The sequence below is a fragment of the Sycon ciliatum genome, chromosome 13, assembly GCF_964019385.1.
Source record: "Sycon ciliatum chromosome 13, ocSycCili1.1, whole genome shotgun sequence".
Taxonomy (NCBI): Eukaryota; Metazoa; Porifera; class Calcarea; order Leucosolenida; family Sycettidae; genus Sycon; species Sycon ciliatum.
Genome location: NC_088655.1, coordinates 607,812 through 626,957, shown reverse-complemented (window position 1 = coordinate 626,957; position 19,146 = coordinate 607,812). Strand labels below are relative to the sequence as shown.

At 46.0% G+C, this 19,146-nt stretch overlaps 1 protein-coding gene across 1 annotated transcript in view; it reads right to left on the bottom strand.

Annotated features, from left to right (window-relative positions):
• Nucleotides 1-17,332, bottom strand: part of LOC135830110 (outer dense fiber protein 2-like) — a 32,300-nt gene extending 14,968 nt beyond the window's left edge. The window contains exons 1-14 of the mRNA XM_065342499.1: nucleotides 16,679-17,332; nucleotides 14,267-14,417; nucleotides 13,184-13,327; nucleotides 11,925-12,053; nucleotides 11,271-11,327; nucleotides 10,228-10,323; nucleotides 9,484-9,575; nucleotides 8,406-8,514; nucleotides 6,219-6,350; nucleotides 4,893-4,958; nucleotides 4,442-4,513; nucleotides 4,052-4,168; nucleotides 3,353-3,424; nucleotides 2,491-2,534 (exon numbers count right to left, since the gene is read on the bottom strand). Coding sequence (XP_065198571.1) covers nucleotides 2,491-2,534; nucleotides 3,353-3,424; nucleotides 4,052-4,168; nucleotides 4,442-4,513; nucleotides 4,893-4,958; nucleotides 6,219-6,350; nucleotides 8,406-8,514; nucleotides 9,484-9,575; nucleotides 10,228-10,323; nucleotides 11,271-11,327; nucleotides 11,925-12,053; nucleotides 13,184-13,327; nucleotides 14,267-14,395 — 1,259 coding nt within the window. The 5' untranslated portion in view covers nucleotides 14,396-14,417; nucleotides 16,679-17,332. The remainder of the gene's footprint in view (nucleotides 1-2,490; nucleotides 2,535-3,352; nucleotides 3,425-4,051; nucleotides 4,169-4,441; nucleotides 4,514-4,892; nucleotides 4,959-6,218; nucleotides 6,351-8,405; nucleotides 8,515-9,483; nucleotides 9,576-10,227; nucleotides 10,324-11,270; nucleotides 11,328-11,924; nucleotides 12,054-13,183; nucleotides 13,328-14,266; nucleotides 14,418-16,678) is intronic.
• Between the last annotated feature and the right edge of the window lie 1,814 nt (nucleotides 17,333-19,146).

Genomic DNA, 19,146 nt, shown 5'->3' with positions numbered 1-19,146 from the left:
TCCAGTACCCAGTATACCATCCAGCACCCTGTATAAAATCCAGCACCCTGTATACCATCCAGTACCATGTATACCATCCAGTACCCTGTATACTACCCAGTACCCTGTATACCACCCAGTTATTATGTTTACGAGACCTCATGTCTTATCAATGTGCAGAGAGTTCATACAACAAATGGCAACATGGTAAATGTTTGACACCTGTTGGGATTATTCCAGTTTTGGCTGGCCACATCTGGACAAACCAAATAAGGCAGTGCAGTCGATGAACCCTGAAACAGACGCCTGATTAACCCTTTAACCCTTTAGAGTTCACACATACATGAACCGGTCGAAAACGACCGGTTCGACTGACGTACTTAGAACTATGCGGGATGCGTACTCGCTGGTGCTGCGAAGCTGCCGCGATGGCCAAGTCTGCCTGACACATCCGCATTCCGCTTGAGTGCACACATGGCACGGGTTTACATTTCATTTTGTGTTGTACTGGGCCACAGGAAGTGTTCGAAAGCTTCCGGAATGGCGCACAATAATTTATCTGTTGACAAAGCGCTTGCCGCTGTGTTTTCTCATTCTGGATCCGCCGTGCACGATGAAGACTCTGATGGCGAGTCGTCAGGTGGCCTGCCGTCAAGGGAAGAGTCAGAGCTAGACAATGCTCTCATCTACGACCATCCAGTTGAAGATTTGGTCTCTGACGGCAGCGCTGATGATGGAGGAGAAGAAGCTTCAGAAGAACCGCTTTCAGCTGGGTTGTCACGCTCCTCAGCTGACACGAGTCACACATCAGCTGATTCAAGTGAAGAGGACGAGGCGCGCCTGCGACGCGAGAGCAGAGCTCCCACACGGCAGAGAGGACGAACTCGATCTCCGCGTGCTCCTCGTGGCGGAGTTGGCGCAGCAGGCGGTGGACGTGGAAGATTGGTACGCGGAGGTGCCGCAACCGCTCCTGTGCAGGGCGAAGACAATGTCGGCGACTGGGATAGTGATGATGAGTGTCCTGACCAGCCTGAGTTTCGTCCTGCCCGTGAACCTGGCTGCCATTTCCCAGCTGGTTTTGTGCCTGTGAAGGAGTTGGATTTCTTTCACCTTTTTGTCACACTTGGCATTGTTCAAGCTATTGTGGAGTTCACTAATGATAATGCTGGTATCCACATCCTGGAAAAACCGTCCTATCAAGATGACCGTGGCGCTTGGAAGCCCACGGACACAGCGGAAATTTATGCTCTACTTGGCCTGACAACTTACATGGGTATTGCTCGACTGCCACATCCATCTCACTACTGGAGCACCTCTAATCTCTCTCCTGGGCTGTGAGCACGGCATATAATCCCGACCTTTATTCGCTACAAAGCTCTGCTGTGTTTCCTGAAATTGAAGAAGCCAAAATTGATACACAACTACAATTTCGCTATGGGTGGAGTGGACCTGTTCGACCAGCACGTAGCGACGTACAGGGTGCTGCGGGAAACACGAAAGGGCTGGAAGACTTTTTTTCTTTTTTTGACTTTGTGGATGTAGCTGTGGTGAATTCATGGGTTCTGATTCAGCAGTGGGTGGATAAAAACCCAGGCGTCATCAAAATGCCGAAGGATTACAGTCAGCTTGACTTCCGTCTTGCAGTTATCCGGCAGCTTGTGAACATCACTGACAAGACCAAGGTTAACATCACTGACAAGACCAAGGTTAACATCACTGACAAGACCAAGGTGCCCACTGACAAGACCAAGGTGCCCACTGACAAGACCAAGGTGCCCACTGACAAGACCAAGGCGCCCACTGACAAGACCAAGGTGCCCCTTCGAAAGCCCGGACCATCGACCAGCACGGCCAAGTCTGAGAAGAAGCACCATGGCATTATCAGCACTGGTAAAAGGCGGGGTTGCTCATACTGCCGAGGTGCTGGAAGGAAAAGCGCAAAGAGTGTTTATGCCTATTCCGTCTGCACACATCGAAAAGGCAATCCGAAGCACTACTGCATCAAGAAGAAGCAGAATTACTTCCCAGGCCCACCTGGACAAACCTGTAGATTGTGCAGAGTGCATCAGAGAGTAGAACAAACGGATTATCCCCATCAGGCTAACCAGTAGTTGACCGAGATGTTCAGAATACCGCATTTTTTGCAATCGTCAAAATTCATTTGATTGGCATTCCATACATAATCGCTCTTTTTCAGTGTAGTTGTTTTATCTGATGCAGTGTTCTTATAGCTTTCGGAAAAACATAACTTGTATATACATCATATCAACAGGTAACGCGGTGTATTATATCTCCCGTGGCATATGCATTCCGTATACTAAAAAGTCATAAAAATCTGAGTACTTCGCACCGCATGGATGCACATGGCTGTAGGGGCCGCACCTCCGTCAGGGTACAATCTCTCTTATTTTCATTGATCTCAATATCTACAACTGAACACTCATCATGAAACGAGTGCCGATCTCGAAAACTAAACTCTGAATTTCTAAAATATCCAGAACCTATTCTTACTTTGTAGCTTTCTTCAGAGCGTCCTTTTCCTGCTGCAACCGATCCTGAAACAAACACACATGTAGATGCACATACACAGACAGACATTCACCATAGATCAGAAGCAAGGTTTGAAGTCCAACTCAAATTTGTTGACTCTATCCTGTACCGTGTATAGCTGTTCTAGCTCAGACTCCCACAGTCGATGACAACATGTTCTACCTAGGGCAAGATTGCATTGTCGTCTAGCACAGCACATCATCACACATGTATGTGGAGGTAGATACAGTCAGACCTCGTTTATCCGGTCCTCTTTTATCCGGATCCCTCGCCATCCGGAAGAAAATCGTTGGTTACCGATTTACAGCATATGTCATGCATACATACAGTATGTGTGTTCGATTATCCGGTTCCCTCGCCTATCCGGATATTTTTGTGGAAAACGGATGTGTGCGGTTATGAGAGGTCTGACTGTAGTGTAGTACGACCGGTACAACACTGGTACAGCACTGGTACAGCACTGCTACAACACTGGTACAACACTGCTACAGCACTGGTACAACACTGCTACAGCACTGGTACAACACTGGTACAACACTGCTACAGCACTGGTTCAACACTGGTACAGCACTGCTACAGCACTGGTTCAACACTGGTACAGCACTGGTACAGCACTGGTACAGCACTGGCACAGCACTGGTACAGCACTGGTTCAACACTGGTACAGCACTGGTACAGCACTGGTACAGCACCGGTACAGCACTGGTACAGCACCGGTACAACACTGGTACAACACTGGTACAACACTGCTACAGCACTGGTAGCAACATACAAAGCTAACAAGAGCTCTATGCATAAGTAGTACAAAAAGTAGGACTGGTACCTTTGTGTCTGATAGTGTCTTGCGTAGATAGTCACTCTCCGAGCGTTCATGTGCTAAATCTGCCTCCACACTCTGCAAGAACAGAATAGTAGCACAGCACGAGAGCAGCGGCAGCACCAGCACAACCGCAAAACAAACACGAATTGTTTCATGATATTCGGATTTATAGGATTGTGATATTGCCTAAGCGCCATCAAGTTATGTTGGCAGATTAGAAGGAGATGAGGTACGTGTGGTGGGGGCGGTGCAGGGGGGGGGGGGGCTGAAGGAGTACTTGTCGGGGAGGGGGGGGGGGTGAAGGATTACTTGTCGGGGGTTGAGGGATTACTTGTTGGGGTCTCAGGGATTACTTGTCGGGGGGGGGGGGGGGGAGGGGGGCTGAGCGATTACTTGTCTGGGGGGGGGGGGGGGGGGGGTGAAGGATTACTTGTCGAGGTTGAGGGATTACTTGTTGGGGTCTCAGGGATTACTTGTCGGGGGGGGGGGGGGAGGGGGGCTGAGCGATTACTTGTCTGGGGGGTGAAGGATTACTTGTCGAGGTTGAGGGATTACTTGTTGAGGTCTCAGGGATTACTTGTCAGGTAAGCACACATTATTCTTGTGACATGGCTATCACAGTAACTTCATTTCATTGAATTCAGCCATGGATATGTGTATAATGATAATAATTATCAGACAAAGCTAACACAACATGCTTACCGTGAGTCTGCCGGTTTTGCGGCTGATATCTTGATCCTTGTTGGTGATGACATCTTGTAAATGTTTACGGGCTGTTTCCGCCGAGTCACGTAGTTGACGCATTACCTCAGCTTGATCCTAACCCAGATACCACAAAACAAGTACCGAATTCAAAGCAACGACATAAGTAAACCTTGGCGGCTTATAAGTACGGAGTCTTCAAACATCCGTGAACTGGCTCTAGCATGCAAACCAAGTGCTTGAAGAAAACTTCAACTTCTAATTCTCATTTCACAACGCTGTGCCTTGGTAGAACCATAACCAGTGGTTAGATGAAGGATTCTTGATGGAAAGAACAGGCATAGAGAACTTTGACAGTGCAGATCTACGCAATAATGAGATTTCCTTTACCTTCTGTGTGTCAAGGTTAGCTTTGAGGTTGGCTATCTCATCTATACGATCTCTGAGTTGAGATCGTAAATCCTGAAATGTAAAGACAACACCAAAAGCACAACATGGCGTAAGTGACACAAAATCACAACTTCCATAAACCAGCATACTATTCGGCTTGTACATTCCATAGACCAGCATAGTACTACTAGTACTAGTACTGGGCTTGCAGATTCCTACACCAACACCATTTTTACTATACCCGTATGGCAAAGGAAACAGAAACATCGATTTGGGGCTGTGGTGGTGGTGGTGCTGATGGTTTACTGCAGGCTGTGGTGTTGGTGGTGCTGATGGTTTAGTGCAGGCTCTGCAGACCAATAGTCTTGGCATCATCACCTAGTACATACCGTTGGATATTGATATCATCTATCACCACAGGCAAATAGTGTGTGCGGAATGTGAGACTTACAATTGCTGTGGACTCCAAGCTGGAAATCCTTCTCTCCATGCTTGATTGCGTCTCCAGAGCTAGTTCCTGTACATCACCAGCACACCAGAACACACAACCAGTGGATAGAGAACCAGAGAGTGTAGAATACAGACAGTGGATACGTATTATAATGATTTCGTGTTGTGAGTGGTTGTACTAGAGAGACCTGTAGAGATACTGTACATTGCACTTGGTCCGCGTCAGCAATATTGTCGCTTATCTTTCGACAATTTGAACTTAGACTTTGGACATGAACGCGTGCACTTGAAGTGATAAAACTTGGTACGATGGACGGTAAGGTATAGAATGACAACTAGCTGTAAGGAATTTATTGTCCAAGGAAGGGTTCCTACTTTTATCGGTCTTCTTCGTCGCTGCTCTCGACGCTGGTGACAAATATTTTTGCTCGGGTTCGACTCTCTTGCTTTTGCAAGCTCATCTCTCTTCCTCTCCGCTGCCTGGCTATTTTCTAAACAGAGGTCGATCGTGACGGTCGCCTTCTCTATAGGACTTCGCGTGGGCAGTACGACAGCCTGTGTGGTTCAAATCAGACGCCGTTCTTTGCAAGATTTATTTTGAACGACGATGACGACGCGTACAGTACTTGCAAATCTCCACGACGCGCTGGATACTCCGAGCGTTGAGTTGGAGGTAAGGGAGCTGAGATCTCAGCTTGACGAGCGATCCCTGAGGTGAGCGATCTCGGCCGTTCAGCAAAATGGAGCTGATTTCGCGAGTAGCCGATTACTTTCTTGTGGCTTGCGCTGCTCTTGCCTGCACAGCGTAACAAGATAATCTATTTTGATTCGGCGCTGTATCAAACAGAATCACCCACCCGTCGCTCTCGAAATCCACTCGAACTGTAGCTAGACCTTTCAGGTACTAGTAAACTAACTTATTAACCAAAATTGGGTTGAAATGGGCTGCCGAGTGAGCTTTGGCGACATATAAACAAAGCTGAAAGATAAGCGACAATATCGCTGACGCGGACCAAGTACATGTTCCAATAGATGAAAACCATTCGGAAGGGTGTTGTGCTGTGAACGGTGTTGTGCTGTGAAGGGTGTTGTTAATTTAGTCCAATCTGACTGTTTGCATGACCAGATAATCATCCTGGGAGCTGTGAGGTGATTCCTAATTCAAACTTTGTGTTCAATGTTTGCACAACCTGAGCATTGACGTGCAACGGTGCGTTCAGAATGCCCCCACCTATGTCAATGGCTAACTGTCAACTGATAAAAGGAAAGCGGCAATAACGTTTTACAATAAATTGCAAAAATGTTTGCAACTTTCTGATATCCTTACCTCACGTTTCTGTTGTGTTCGTAGCATTCTTCGTAGAGATTTGTTGTTGATGTCAAAATCAGTGAGTCTCCGGACTAGATCATCTTTCTTCCTCTCCAGCTCCGCGTTCATAACTACACTGGCTCGTTTGTCCTGTCACAAATGATAGAGCAAAACAGAAAGACACACCAAAAACACTAGACTTCTGCGTAATAGACCACTGCATAATGGTTTACTGCGTAAGGCCATCATTTTTTATATCTATGTTTCGCGTCGTCCGCACGCATACGTTTTAATTTTTTTCGGAAAAAAATAAAAAAATCGAACATGCACAGTGAGTGTACGATCGTGCGAGTCATCAGTGTGGACTGGTTGCATACGGCGAAGCTGGGATTCAGAATTGGCCTCGAGGCCAGCGTTGATAGATCGTTTGTCCTGCATCTGCGAGCAGAATTCTTTGAGCTTACACCAGACCGCAACGATCGCCTCAAGCTGAGAGGATGCGTCGTTTCGGAGCTCTTTGCACCGCTGCTGAAGGCTGAGTACAATAATCCAGCGAAGCATGGGCACCAACGGTTGCCTCCTCTGTCCAAAGTGAAAATTTACTCTTGCTGATAACCCAGATTTTGTGCTTCGATGTACGATTTTTCTTTCGAATGTACACCATGCACGAGCTATTGACAATAGTCAATAGGGTTTGTAGTATGTACAGTGCTATACACCTGATCTGATGATCCTTTTTATTATTTTGCAACTTTTTTATTTCTTTCCACCTCTCGCATATGATTCTGGAAGTTGAACTGACGCGAAACATAGATATAAAAAATGATGGCCTAATAGACCATTACGTAATGGTTTACTGCGTAATAGACCATTACGTAATGGTTTACTGCGTAATAGACCATTACGTAATGGTTTACTGCGTAATAGACCATTACGTAATGGTTTACTGCGTAATAGACCATTGCGTAATGGTTTACTGCGTAATAGACCATTACGTAATGGTTTACTGCGTAATAGACCATTACGTAATGGTTTACTGCGTAATAGACCATTACGTATTGGTTTACTGCGTAATAGACCATTGCGTAATAGACCATTGCGTAATAGACCACTGCGTAATGGACCATTGCGTAATGGTTTACTGCGTAATGGTTTACTGCATAATAGAGCATTGCGTAATAGACCATTGCGTAATGGTTTACTGCGTAGTAGACCACTGCGTACTAGACCACTGTACTGCGTAATGGTTTACTGCGTAATACTTCCTCCGCGTCGTTAAAATTGTCGCTTCCCAGAGCGATTTTTCGAATGTATTTCGTCCACTGGTAGGGCAAAGAAATCAGCTAGAAATTGAGGCAGAGCATTGTCGACGGACCAAGCTTTAGTTTGTGGCCTCCCGCTTCGCTGCACGTGCAGCTAAGGTCGACGTCTTGATCAGAGTTTGATGCAGACCCTTCAGCACTCAACAATTCGCTGAACAAGACATTCAAATTCAAGTCAAGAAACTTGGTTTTCAAGCGATCCATGCCTCCAGGTGGCAGGCGATGAAGGCAAACTATCACTTTTCAAGTACACTGTAACGGCCTTCCGGTGGGGTAGGGTAAGCAGTTCCGCACCTTCTTTCCTTGGCAAGCGCTTCGCTGATTTTGTTGGTATTTTCAGACCTGCTACATTCGCAACAATATGCGCCACACGTAGCGCATTTTAGGAATTTGAGAACACTTTGTTCTTGCCTTCGTCAACTTCAGCATTTCGCATTCAGGAAAGATACCAGGATTCTTATACACGAGCTTGTAGTCGTGATAAATGCCCACGCGAACGATGTGGGACGGCACGAACTCCAGAAAAACGATATGCGCTCTGGGCGGAAAAGTGCGGAGCGCGATGAATTTGCTTGGTGCGGAAGAGAGCTCCGACAAAGTCCGAGACCACCACGGCTTCAGTAACAAGTGGACATTGCGCAGGAAGGATCGCTGCAATGTTCGAACACAGAAAACAGCGATTCCGACAGTCTGACTAAGACGAGCCAAGTCACAAACATTGCGATGTGCGAAGCGACAATTTTAATGACGTGGAGGAAGTAGACCACTGCCTAATGGTTTACTGGCCAATAGACTAATGCGTATAAGGCTACTGTGAAATAGCATGGGTATATAACTATACCTGTCAGATAAAGCCCAATACTATCCGTGGTTGGATACTCACAGCTTCAAGTAACGCAACCGTTCTTTTGAGTTCGGAGGCTTGCTGTGCTGCCGCTGCCCCATCCAACTCAACTTCCAGTAACTTTCTCAGTAACTCATCTCCTTCACGTCTGAAATCATTCACACCAATACACAACACATACACATTGTAGGAGAGCAGCTTCACACATGGCACCCACCAGAATCAGGAAGCAGCAGTTGGTAGTCAGTATCTCCAGGAGTAACAGCTATGTTTTATTTCTCAAAGATCTGCAGAATATCTGCCCGATAGCTACCAGAGGGCACATTTCTGGTTTGATTTGCAGAGTACACATGCATTGAGTGCTCTTTCCAGTTCAAGCAAATACAAAATAGGAATATGATATTATTTCGTCCATGCACTCACACTCACACTCACACACTATAGCCAGGTACAGTCCATGCACTCACACTCACACACTATAGCCAGGTACAATGACAGAGTCTCCACTTAGAACACAATAATGCACTGAATCACACCAGGCTACATCAGTCCATGTCGCTTGCAACGCGTTTCTATTGACTCTAGAATCCAACTCTCCATGTCTTCGGAACAAATACAGTGCCAGGGAAGTACCCATGACATATGGGACATCACAATGATCTGGATGAAAACATTACATTGCACTACTGCGCATTATGTGTTACCACACGACTCGACTTTTTCAAACGCAACCCCCCTACTTTCTCTGTTGCTATCTACAGGCCAGCTACTGAAGGGTCTCTGAACAAAACATCAGGCCCCATAGCACAGAGAGTGAAAGAGAGAGAGAGAGAGAGAGAGAGAGAGAGAGAGAGAGAGAGAGAGAGAGAGAGAGAGAGAGAGAGAGAGAGAGAGAGAGAGAGAGAGAGAGAGAGAGAGAGAGAGAGAGAGAGAGAGAGAGAGAGAGAGAGAGAGAGAGAGAGAGAGAGAGAGAGAGAGAGAGAGAGAGAGAGAGAGAGAGTGAAAGAGAGTGAAAGAGAGTGAAAGAGAGAGAGAGAGAGAGAGAGAGAGAGAGAGAGAAACAGAGAGAGAGAGAGAGGAGGGGGGGGGGGGGAGGAGACAAAGTTGCAATGCTCACTTGTGTCTATGTGCCGATACTTCTAATCCATTCATTGACCGCCGCAGTCGAGCTGACTCCAGAGTTGCATCTAGTAATTCCTCTCTAGCCACCTGGGAGAATGGAAATACACAACCGCACAAACACAGACAAACACACACACACACACACACGTACATAGACAAAACAAGAGAGAGAGAGAGAGAGAGAGAGAGAGAGAGAGAGAGAGAGAGAGAGAGAGAGAGAGAGAGAGAGAGAGAGAGAGAGAGAGAGAGAGGGAGGGAGGGAGAGGGAGGGAGAGAGAGAGAGGCAATGTCAGTGTAATAATGGCATCAGAGATGGATGAGCCGTGTCCCTATGCTCGTTTTACTGAGGTACACCTCGTCAACAACTAGCCAATAGGTACATACTCTACATTATTGTTTAGTTTAGGATAAGCAATGAACAATGTTTTCATCATGGTGTGCAGATATTGTTCCCCTTCTCCATGTGATGTTTTGTTTCTCCGGTAGCTGTTGTACCAGTAGTATGCATTGTGAATAGCTACACAGAGGCTTCATATACACTGCCGGCATAGAGCCAGTCTTAGCTTATGCACAATGTACTGGTCCTTGATGAATGAGAACCCTATCATGCGCGACCCATTGCCATTGGATGAAGCGGAAAAAGTGACCTATTCGCCAATCTGTTGTATAGATGAGAAGCGATCAACCTAGAGTATGTTGTAAGAAGCAATTAGCATAGAGTATGTTGCAGTGCTCTAACCTGCAATGCTGTCTCTTTCTCCGCTAAGTGTCTTCTTGATCTGTCCAACTGTTCTTCTGTCCTCTGTGCATGCTTCAAAGACCGCTGTAGATCAACCTAAACACACAGACACACATCATGATGATCATCATCATCATTGTCATCATCATCATCATCATCAGCAGCACCAGCAGCAGCAGCAACAGCAGCAGCAGCAACAGATGGATACGCAGAGCAGAGTGAGATTCATCAGAGTAAGCGGATACTGAGCGCAGACAACACCGCAAATGTGCAAAGAGAGAACAGGGTGACGAAAAAGGTAAGTTAAGTCAGTACAGTAGAACGTTGATTATCCGACCACCACCACCTCTGGGCAGCGGGCCCTGGGAAAGTGTTCGGGTGACGAAATATTCCGGATAAGGAAAATCTCACGACAGGCCGATGCCTGTGTTTGGTATATCACAGTACCCGCAACAACACTCGTGTTCACGTTAGTTTTTTGTAAGTTTTGTAAGTGTTTGACTGTGCAGCCTGTACACAGTGGTACAGGCAGTGAGTGAGCGCTGCAGAAACTACCTTTTCGTGCAAGCTCCGTACGAAAATGTGGGCCTGATGCATGCGCGGTTCGAAAAGCCATTCAGGATAATTGAATGGTCGGATAATCGATGTCCAACTGTAAGTTCAACCGACAATCTTGTGTGTTTGACTGTTCAACAACCACTTCAGTCGATCATTGATTACAGCAGCAGCAGCAGCAGCAGCAACAGTAGCACACCGAGACGAGTGTGTGAGAAACTCAACTCAATCTCTACACAACAATCCATCAGCACACCATGCGGTCATTTACAAATGCTAGGGTGCACAAGGTTGTGCATGTGGGATTGCCATCAAGTATGCACTCTTGTGGATAAGCAGTGCACCATCCTACTGCTGCTGATAAGCAGTGCACCATCCTACTGCTGCTGAAAAGCAGTGCACCATCCTGCTGCTGCTGCTGCTGCTGCTGTTGGTGGTGGCGGTGGTGCTGTTGGTTCAGTTAACGGTTGAGAGAGTGGTGTACTTACCTCATTCTTTAGACTTCCAACTTCTGACATCAGTGAGTCGATCTTTCTTTCACATGCCTGTCAATACAAGTGGACATACACCCAGAACATACACAGTACACACACACACAGCACACATACAGAGAACATACAGAAAACACACAGAGATACAAGGTCAAACAATTTATAGATACAAGGTCAAACAATTTATAGATACAAGGTCATAAAGGGTAGTAATGTACAAGCCTGACAGTAGTGATGTCATACCCATCAATGATGGACATCAGAGACCACCCACATATTATGTTTCCATTTCAACCAGGAGGAAGGTACAGTCAGACCTCGCTTATCCGGTCCTCTGTTATCCGGTCCTCCGTTATCTGGTCCTCTGTTATCCGGATCCCTCGCCACCCGGAAGAAAATCGTTGGTTACCGATTTACAGCATATGTCATGCATACATAAAGTATGTGTGTTCGATTATCCGGTTCCCTCGCCTCTCCGGATATTTTCGTGGAAAACGAATGTGTGCGGTTAGGCGAGGTCTGACTGTACATGCATGTAGAACCTTGTGATCTACCTTTCTTACAAAGGTTTTCCTGGAGAAAACACCGAACAACAGCTCACAGCCAGTGACACTAGCAAAGTTATTACATCATTACAGATATATTCCTTACCCGTACGACATCACTATCGGAGTCTGACAGATCACTGAGTCTTAGCACTGTTCCATTATGCCCAGCTGTCTCTGCTAGACCTTTAGTAGGTGATAGGGGTCGGTGTACTTCAAGACGATGAGTTGGGCCCTACATTCACACACACCGCATACACACATACACACATGCACACACACCGCATACACACATACACACACCGCATACACACATACACACACACCGCATACACACATGCACACACAGCAACATTATACAGGCATGTACACCCATGGTAGAGTTTCAAATAATTATGCCAGCGCTGCTGTTGTTACGCAGAGGAAAGTAAACAAATTTTCTACGAGAAGCAAGGCTCATTTCAAGCACAGCTGTACGGCAACCATTGAGACACCGACACAACACTCATGACAGCCTGCCGTTGCACCAGCAATGTCATAAGATAGCAACGGCACAAGAAACAGCGGTGCTAGGAACAGTGGCAGCATGACCAGCAAGGACAGCATCGAGGGTGGCAACAGCCGTAGAAACAACAGAACGAATAACGGAAAGGTACAGTATCACTTCTAACTGCACAAGATAGCGAGCAGCAGCAGAAACACCACTTCCATCATACTACCCACAACAGAGTGTGCACAGTTCTTATCAAATGACTCCTTTGCCTTCCTAAAAACCTAAAATTCTTGTTGAAAGCCTCTTCACATACTGTTACAAGTGCAGCACAATGCATGGGCGACTAGTGCAGCACAATGCATGGGCAAGTAGTGCAGCACAATGCATGGGCGACTAGCAGAATAATCCAATGACATTAACTGTTATAGCAGAGCCTCTAGATCTAAAAAGGTGGTTTACGTGTCATCTTTGAATCGCTTTGACTATCTCTATAGCACTACTGACATTGCTCTAGTCATGACTATCTCTATAGCACTACTGACATTGCTCTAGTTGACTATCTCTATACCACTACTGACATTGCTCTAGTCATGACTATCTCTATACCACTACTGACATTGCTCTAGTCATGACTATCTCTATACCACTACTGACATTGCTCTAGTCATGAAGAGCAATTTACAGAACACCTTAATCAAACTCATCATCTATCACAGAGTTACGGATGTTCGAAAACCTGTGTTTATACCTCTCAATACAGTACAGCCAATTTTCAGATGCGCTTTTCACAACACTGAACAAAACCACACAAGCCAGCTTTTTCGTATCTAAAGGCTCAGTTTTAGATTGTCCAGACTTCTACACTGCTTTACCTGCCAAGATAGACTTCCAGTGGCTGACTTCCCAGGTGGAGGTATCCATGTTGGTTGAGCAGGCTTAGAAGTTCTAAGTTTCTGACTGCTAGATGCGGTTGGTCTCTGATATGACGATGACATTGCGGAGGACGATCTCAAAGACTGGAATAATCAAGTTAGAAAACATTAACAAACACAGTCCATGGGGCCATTGCGTTGCTTTGAATAACGTGCCACTACTCACTGCAAGTATACAATTATAATCACCAAGTTGACATGCTAACACATTCACCTCTATTCCATGGCTCTCAGCACTAGAATAAGCACGTCTTTGCACACCACAGCTGTTATACATACAGCGTCGATATCACTATAGCCGAGAACTGTTGTGATTTTGGTGCTACACATGCATACAAGTACATGCTGTGCTAACATGATACGATTAGATGGTTTGGCAATGTCATCATACAAGACGACATGGAGAGGATGTCTGTCAGCATTGCACTACACGACTGGATCCACCTTTCTTTGCTCTGCAAGGAGTTGCGATGAATATCACCAACTACTTGACACGATCATCAGTAGATCAGTAGATCACAGGCAATAGTACACCACACATGCATTCATACTCTAAGTGCTGCTAACCTATAGCTGGGAAAGTGCCATGTGTTGTGTTCCTCTTTACACACACAATGATGTTGCCTGCATCCCGACAATATGACTGTCATAGGATTATGGATTGGGGAGAGAGTCGCATGCTTTTGTAAGTCAATTTGCATGCATAATAATACACTGTATTTAAACACTGTATTTCGTACCATCCACGTAGAAAAATCATAACTTAGTTGGGGTCACGTGAAATGAAATACCAACACCGCCACCACAACTAACGAGAAGAAGAAGCAGAAAAGCAATGTTTGCTCTTCATTACAGTACTGTCAATCCGAGTATACCCCCCCCCCCCCCCCCCCGATCCAAGTATACCCCCCCCCCCCCCCTCCATCCGAATATCCCCCCATACAAGTATACCCCCCCCCCCATCCGAATATCCCCCCATACAAGTATACCCCCTCCCCCCAATCGAATATACGTGTAACTGACCTTTGCTGTCGATGCATTAGACGACCTGCCTCTCTTCTTGACGTGTACATGTACGGGTGTGCTTTCAGCTACATGTACGTGCAGCGGTGACTTAGTACGGTCCAGGAAACTACTGTCACGCAGGGACATCCCAATGACTGATCCTAGACACCTGTCCCAATGTAGAACAGGAGAAGACAGAAGTATGCACGTACGCATACACACACATACACACCCACGGGCATACCCACATATGCACACACATACACGGACATACACAGAGACACACACACACACGGACACACACATAACGTATATCAAACACACAATACTACTTGCAGTAAAATGCTGCTCAATGAAATCCAATGCCAATACGGCATTAGTGAAGTATGCGCCCTGTACCAGTTGACCATAGCAGTGTTTCCAAGCTAGGTCTGCACAGTGCTGAAGTATTGCCAAGTGTTGTTGGTGGATGGGAAGAATTTTACATCGGAGCAGCAAAGCAAGTTCACAACGATGAAAAACTATATCTGTGGACTCCACTATATAACTTAGTCGGATTAGCGGACCAAGCCGAAGAGTGCCTGAGGAGGTGGGAAGAAGTCCATTTCGAAGTCAAGGCATTCGGGGCCACAGAGCTGCAACGGGTGTTTGACACGAGAGTGATCCGCATGCTTCGCACTACTGCCAATGCCTGTGAAAAGCATGGCAACGAACAGGCCGGCTGCATGGCTGACTTCAATGATTAATTGGAGGAGACTGGCATTCCTGTCCAACTTGCCGAGCTACGTGGTAACCGCAGCTATGTTTGCTCCTACAACGGAGCCGGAGTGTACTATTTGCGAGAGACCCTTCTACACTTCCTCCGGGATATCCATGGCTAGGCCAATCTGTTATTGAAAGCTGTGAAGGCCGATCTGTACGTAGACGAGCTCTGTGCAGGTGCCAGAGCACTTGGTTCAGTATTGAAGCTTGTTATCACCCCCGTGTTCTGAAATATTCGGGCTTTCGTTGTTGGTCCAACTTCTCTCATTGCCTGCTGTCTGTTATTGTCCTCATCTTTCCTTGTGCACTTTCTACGAGATATGATTTGTTTCGGCAGCATCAGACAAGAGAGATTATTGTGCGATAGAAGCATGCGCACCATGATATCGGCACTGAGCAAGATGCAGACAACGGCACAGAGTCCAGTTTCAGGATCCATTGCTGCGCTACAAGCTCAAACCTCCCTTCATCTAGCTTTCAAACAAGCACCCTGGTTCCAATGAAGCTCCCAGTACCAAAAACTCTGCTGATTGCCACGTACATGTTCAACAGAAAATAAAATTAATTTAAAAATTCAAAAAATCAAATTCAAAAAATGGACATGAAGAAAAAACCTCTCCAGCACGCAAAAATATTCAGCGGATCAAGCGATGTGACCAACCGCTTCATTCAGCACAAGCCACTTCCAGCGCAAGCCGAAAACGGCTTGTTTGGTGTGACCGCGGCCTAACCAATGGCCTTCCAACTTGGAAGATTCATGGATATTAGCGATAATTCCAAAGAGGGAAGATAAGCGCCATCAAGCCGAGCACAAGCTACAATCCAAGGCAAGGTGGAATGCTAGCTGGGTACGGTAATAAATATCAGTACTTGCGGATGGCCCCTAACTGAATTTGAAAATTAATTTTCATTTGGTATCCTACAGACTGTGTTTACTCCTTACGTGGAGTTTCAAGACATTCTGGTGAAGTTCATTGGTTGCTATGTGTTGCTAAGGCTGGTCGGAAGAAGCCTTTGGTACCATGCAATGTATATGCTGGTATGATGAAATTGACGCGACACTTCAAATCACCATAACTCTGTTGTTTTTCAAGATATCCACTTCAGATTTCGGTTGCTACTTTATATTATCTCATAGGTTTCAAAACACCGCTTAGAAAGCTGTAAACATGAAAAAAAGCATGTGAGCTCACTACTAGTAGATTAGTTTTGATTGCTGATGTTTTACTGGTTGCCAAGGGGACATGACGCACACTGCCTAACTGCCAAGCTAAATAAATAATTGCCCATCAATATGGCTCGACACCTTGAATTGAACACTCAGAAGAGCCGGCTACAAGTACAACCTTTGCACACTCACATACATGTACACAACGAGGTGTGACTCAGATTCTAGTTTGTGCTTGCTCGTTATTATTTTTGTGAAATAAATTAATTTTCACACTGTCTTGTTTACAAAAATGTACACCGTCCACAAAAATATATAATTATTGAGTTTGGCTTCACATCTAGCTTTCACCTTGATATAACACTATTGCAAACTGACAAATTTATCACCAACAAACTACATCATTGGACTTGCAACGTCTGCATGTTCCAGTGTTGGGAACGTACGCCCTCAGGCCTCACTCTCTGCTTCACACATGCATGCACCCTGTTTTCACTTACCGCTATCATCTACAGCTCTCTCCTCATGTCCGCCTCACTCAGCGCAAACTCGCTCAGAAATATCCCTAGCGGCTGTGTGTTGACACTTCGCTCGTCCAAGCACTCGCAGCTAGCGTGATTTGTAGCACTGACTATTCTCTCTCCGCTCAGCGCCGCGCTAATGACAGCACCAGATTATTTTGTCGTTGAACTGAAAGAAGTCGAACACGGCTAGACACAATTTTAGCGCCCAAGTCCACGCAGGACAGCTAACTATCAGAGAGTAGAATAGTAGTGTACTGTTGTTATGTGCAGCGGCAGGAAGTCCTATTCAAAGAAGAACAGCGCTATTGCTAGCACTTGCTTCTAAATCACCTCCACTGGCTCCAGCCTAGGTTGGCACGTACACCAATGTACACTGCTGTCACGTACTGAGTCTGTAGTGTAGCAGGGAGCGGCAAGGCTACGCTGAACGCAGCACGCTAGCGTCGCGTCGATTAGCCTTCTTCAAAAGATCGATATGACGACGTCTCCTAAATAGGCTCTCCAGGTCAGCGTTTTTGGATCCAGTGCTGACCCAAATCCCTGAACCGTTTAGAACTACCCCGCAGCTAGCACGACTGCGCCTGCGAACAGGGCAAAGGATGAGCTTGAAAGTAGTTGAATGCTGAACGAATCGTGTTCTTTGCGAGTATTATAATTCTTCAATAAGAGTGTGACTACAATGTACTAGTAGTAGCAAATATTTCAAAACATTTACTTCACGATAACACCAGGCTTGGCCGGGAACATTTTACGTCGTTGGGAGGTAGGCACAGTACTAGCCTGTCAATCAAAAAATCAGTTTGGATGTGAAACGATCGGATCGCGAAACAGGCTACTACATGTGTACTTACTACTACATGTACAAGTCATGTAGATCTACATGTAGTAATACTAATACTGCATGTACGAGGCATAGATGCCACCTCTCTCGTGTTTTGACATCTGCACTCTACCATGTGTACTACGTAACTCATTGTAGTCAGTCATGGAGTGCGCGTACGTAGATCTACGTACGTGCGGGCCGTATTATTTGAACACTCCATGGCAACCAGTGTGTTCCATGATCAAGCACGTGCGTTCGCTTCCTCTCTTCTGCTTCCAGTTTCGTGCTGGGCGATAGTGCACCGACACAAGTGAGTACCGTATGCATACAATCATGCGTGTCAGGTCCATTTTCTTTGCGTTCTTGACGAAACAAGCTTCATGACTTGGTAGTAAACGTTGTCGTGGCGCCCACTCTGATGAAGACCAGCAAAAAGCAGGCCCAAAGAATTTTATTCCAGTCAAATGAAACTGGATAAGGACTCGTAGCCCTTTTCCAAAGATGCTCGCCACTTTTCTCGCAACTTTTTGTTGCTTTGGAAGAAATCGCAGCTTTCGCAACACGACGAAACAGTTCCGTCCGCAGATTGAGTGTACCGGTGTGTGGTACATGTGCATAATTCTACATTTGTATGTGCGTGTTTGTGGTGCGTGTGTGAGCGCGTGTCTGTGTGTCTGTGTGTGTGTGTGTGTGTGTGTGTGCGGTGTGTGCGTGTGTGTGTGTTTGCCAGCTAGTTTGGTTGGTGGGTACACTTACATGTATGTCAGATGGTGTTTGGTATGTTGGGTATGTTGGGTATGTTGGGTATGTTGGGTATGTTGGGTATGTTGCCAACATTCAACGGGCACTTCTGTTTGCAGGTGTAATGTTGTGCCTTCCATCTTTGTTGGTTTCAGGGTTCACATACACATACATGTACTTTCAACAGTATTTGTATTATTCATGTACATGTACAGTCATGTATCTGGTCAACTTTGATTTAGCCACCCGCACGACTAGTACAGTAGCAAGTATTACCTTCACTGGGGATAGGGGTGAATGCAGTTGGATCCTGGGACGAATACTCTGATGCAGTCAATCCTTTTCTGCACATTGTCCTCACCCACTTACTGAGGTATGGTGAGCCCATAAATGGGATCATTTCCCCAGTCCACCCATAGATTAGGGATTTCGGAGGGTTTCGGCCGTTGGGCGGTTCAATAGCCAATTGAGTCATCTTTCCAAGATACCTTTGGAATCTCTCTTCCCATCTCCCGGAGAGACCCACGTGACCAGTGTTGGCAGCGAGCAAGTACAAGACAGTGTGTGTCTGTATGCGTTTGTGTGTGTGTGTGTGTGTGTGTTTGTATGCGTATGTTTGTGTAAGTGGGTATGGATGTAGAGGTTTTGCAGCTCGTACATGTATGTACATGTACATGATAACTGATTCATGGTGTCACTGTGTACATGGTGTCACTGTGTACATGGTGTATATGGAGTGGCAAATCCAGACTAGTAGACTGCTCTAGTCAACACGACTGATAACACAGCATGGGGCTGGGTTCCCAAAAATATGTTTTAAAAAGAAAATAGGACGAAACAAATCATTGTGAATAGAAACAAGAACACGATGAGCAACAAA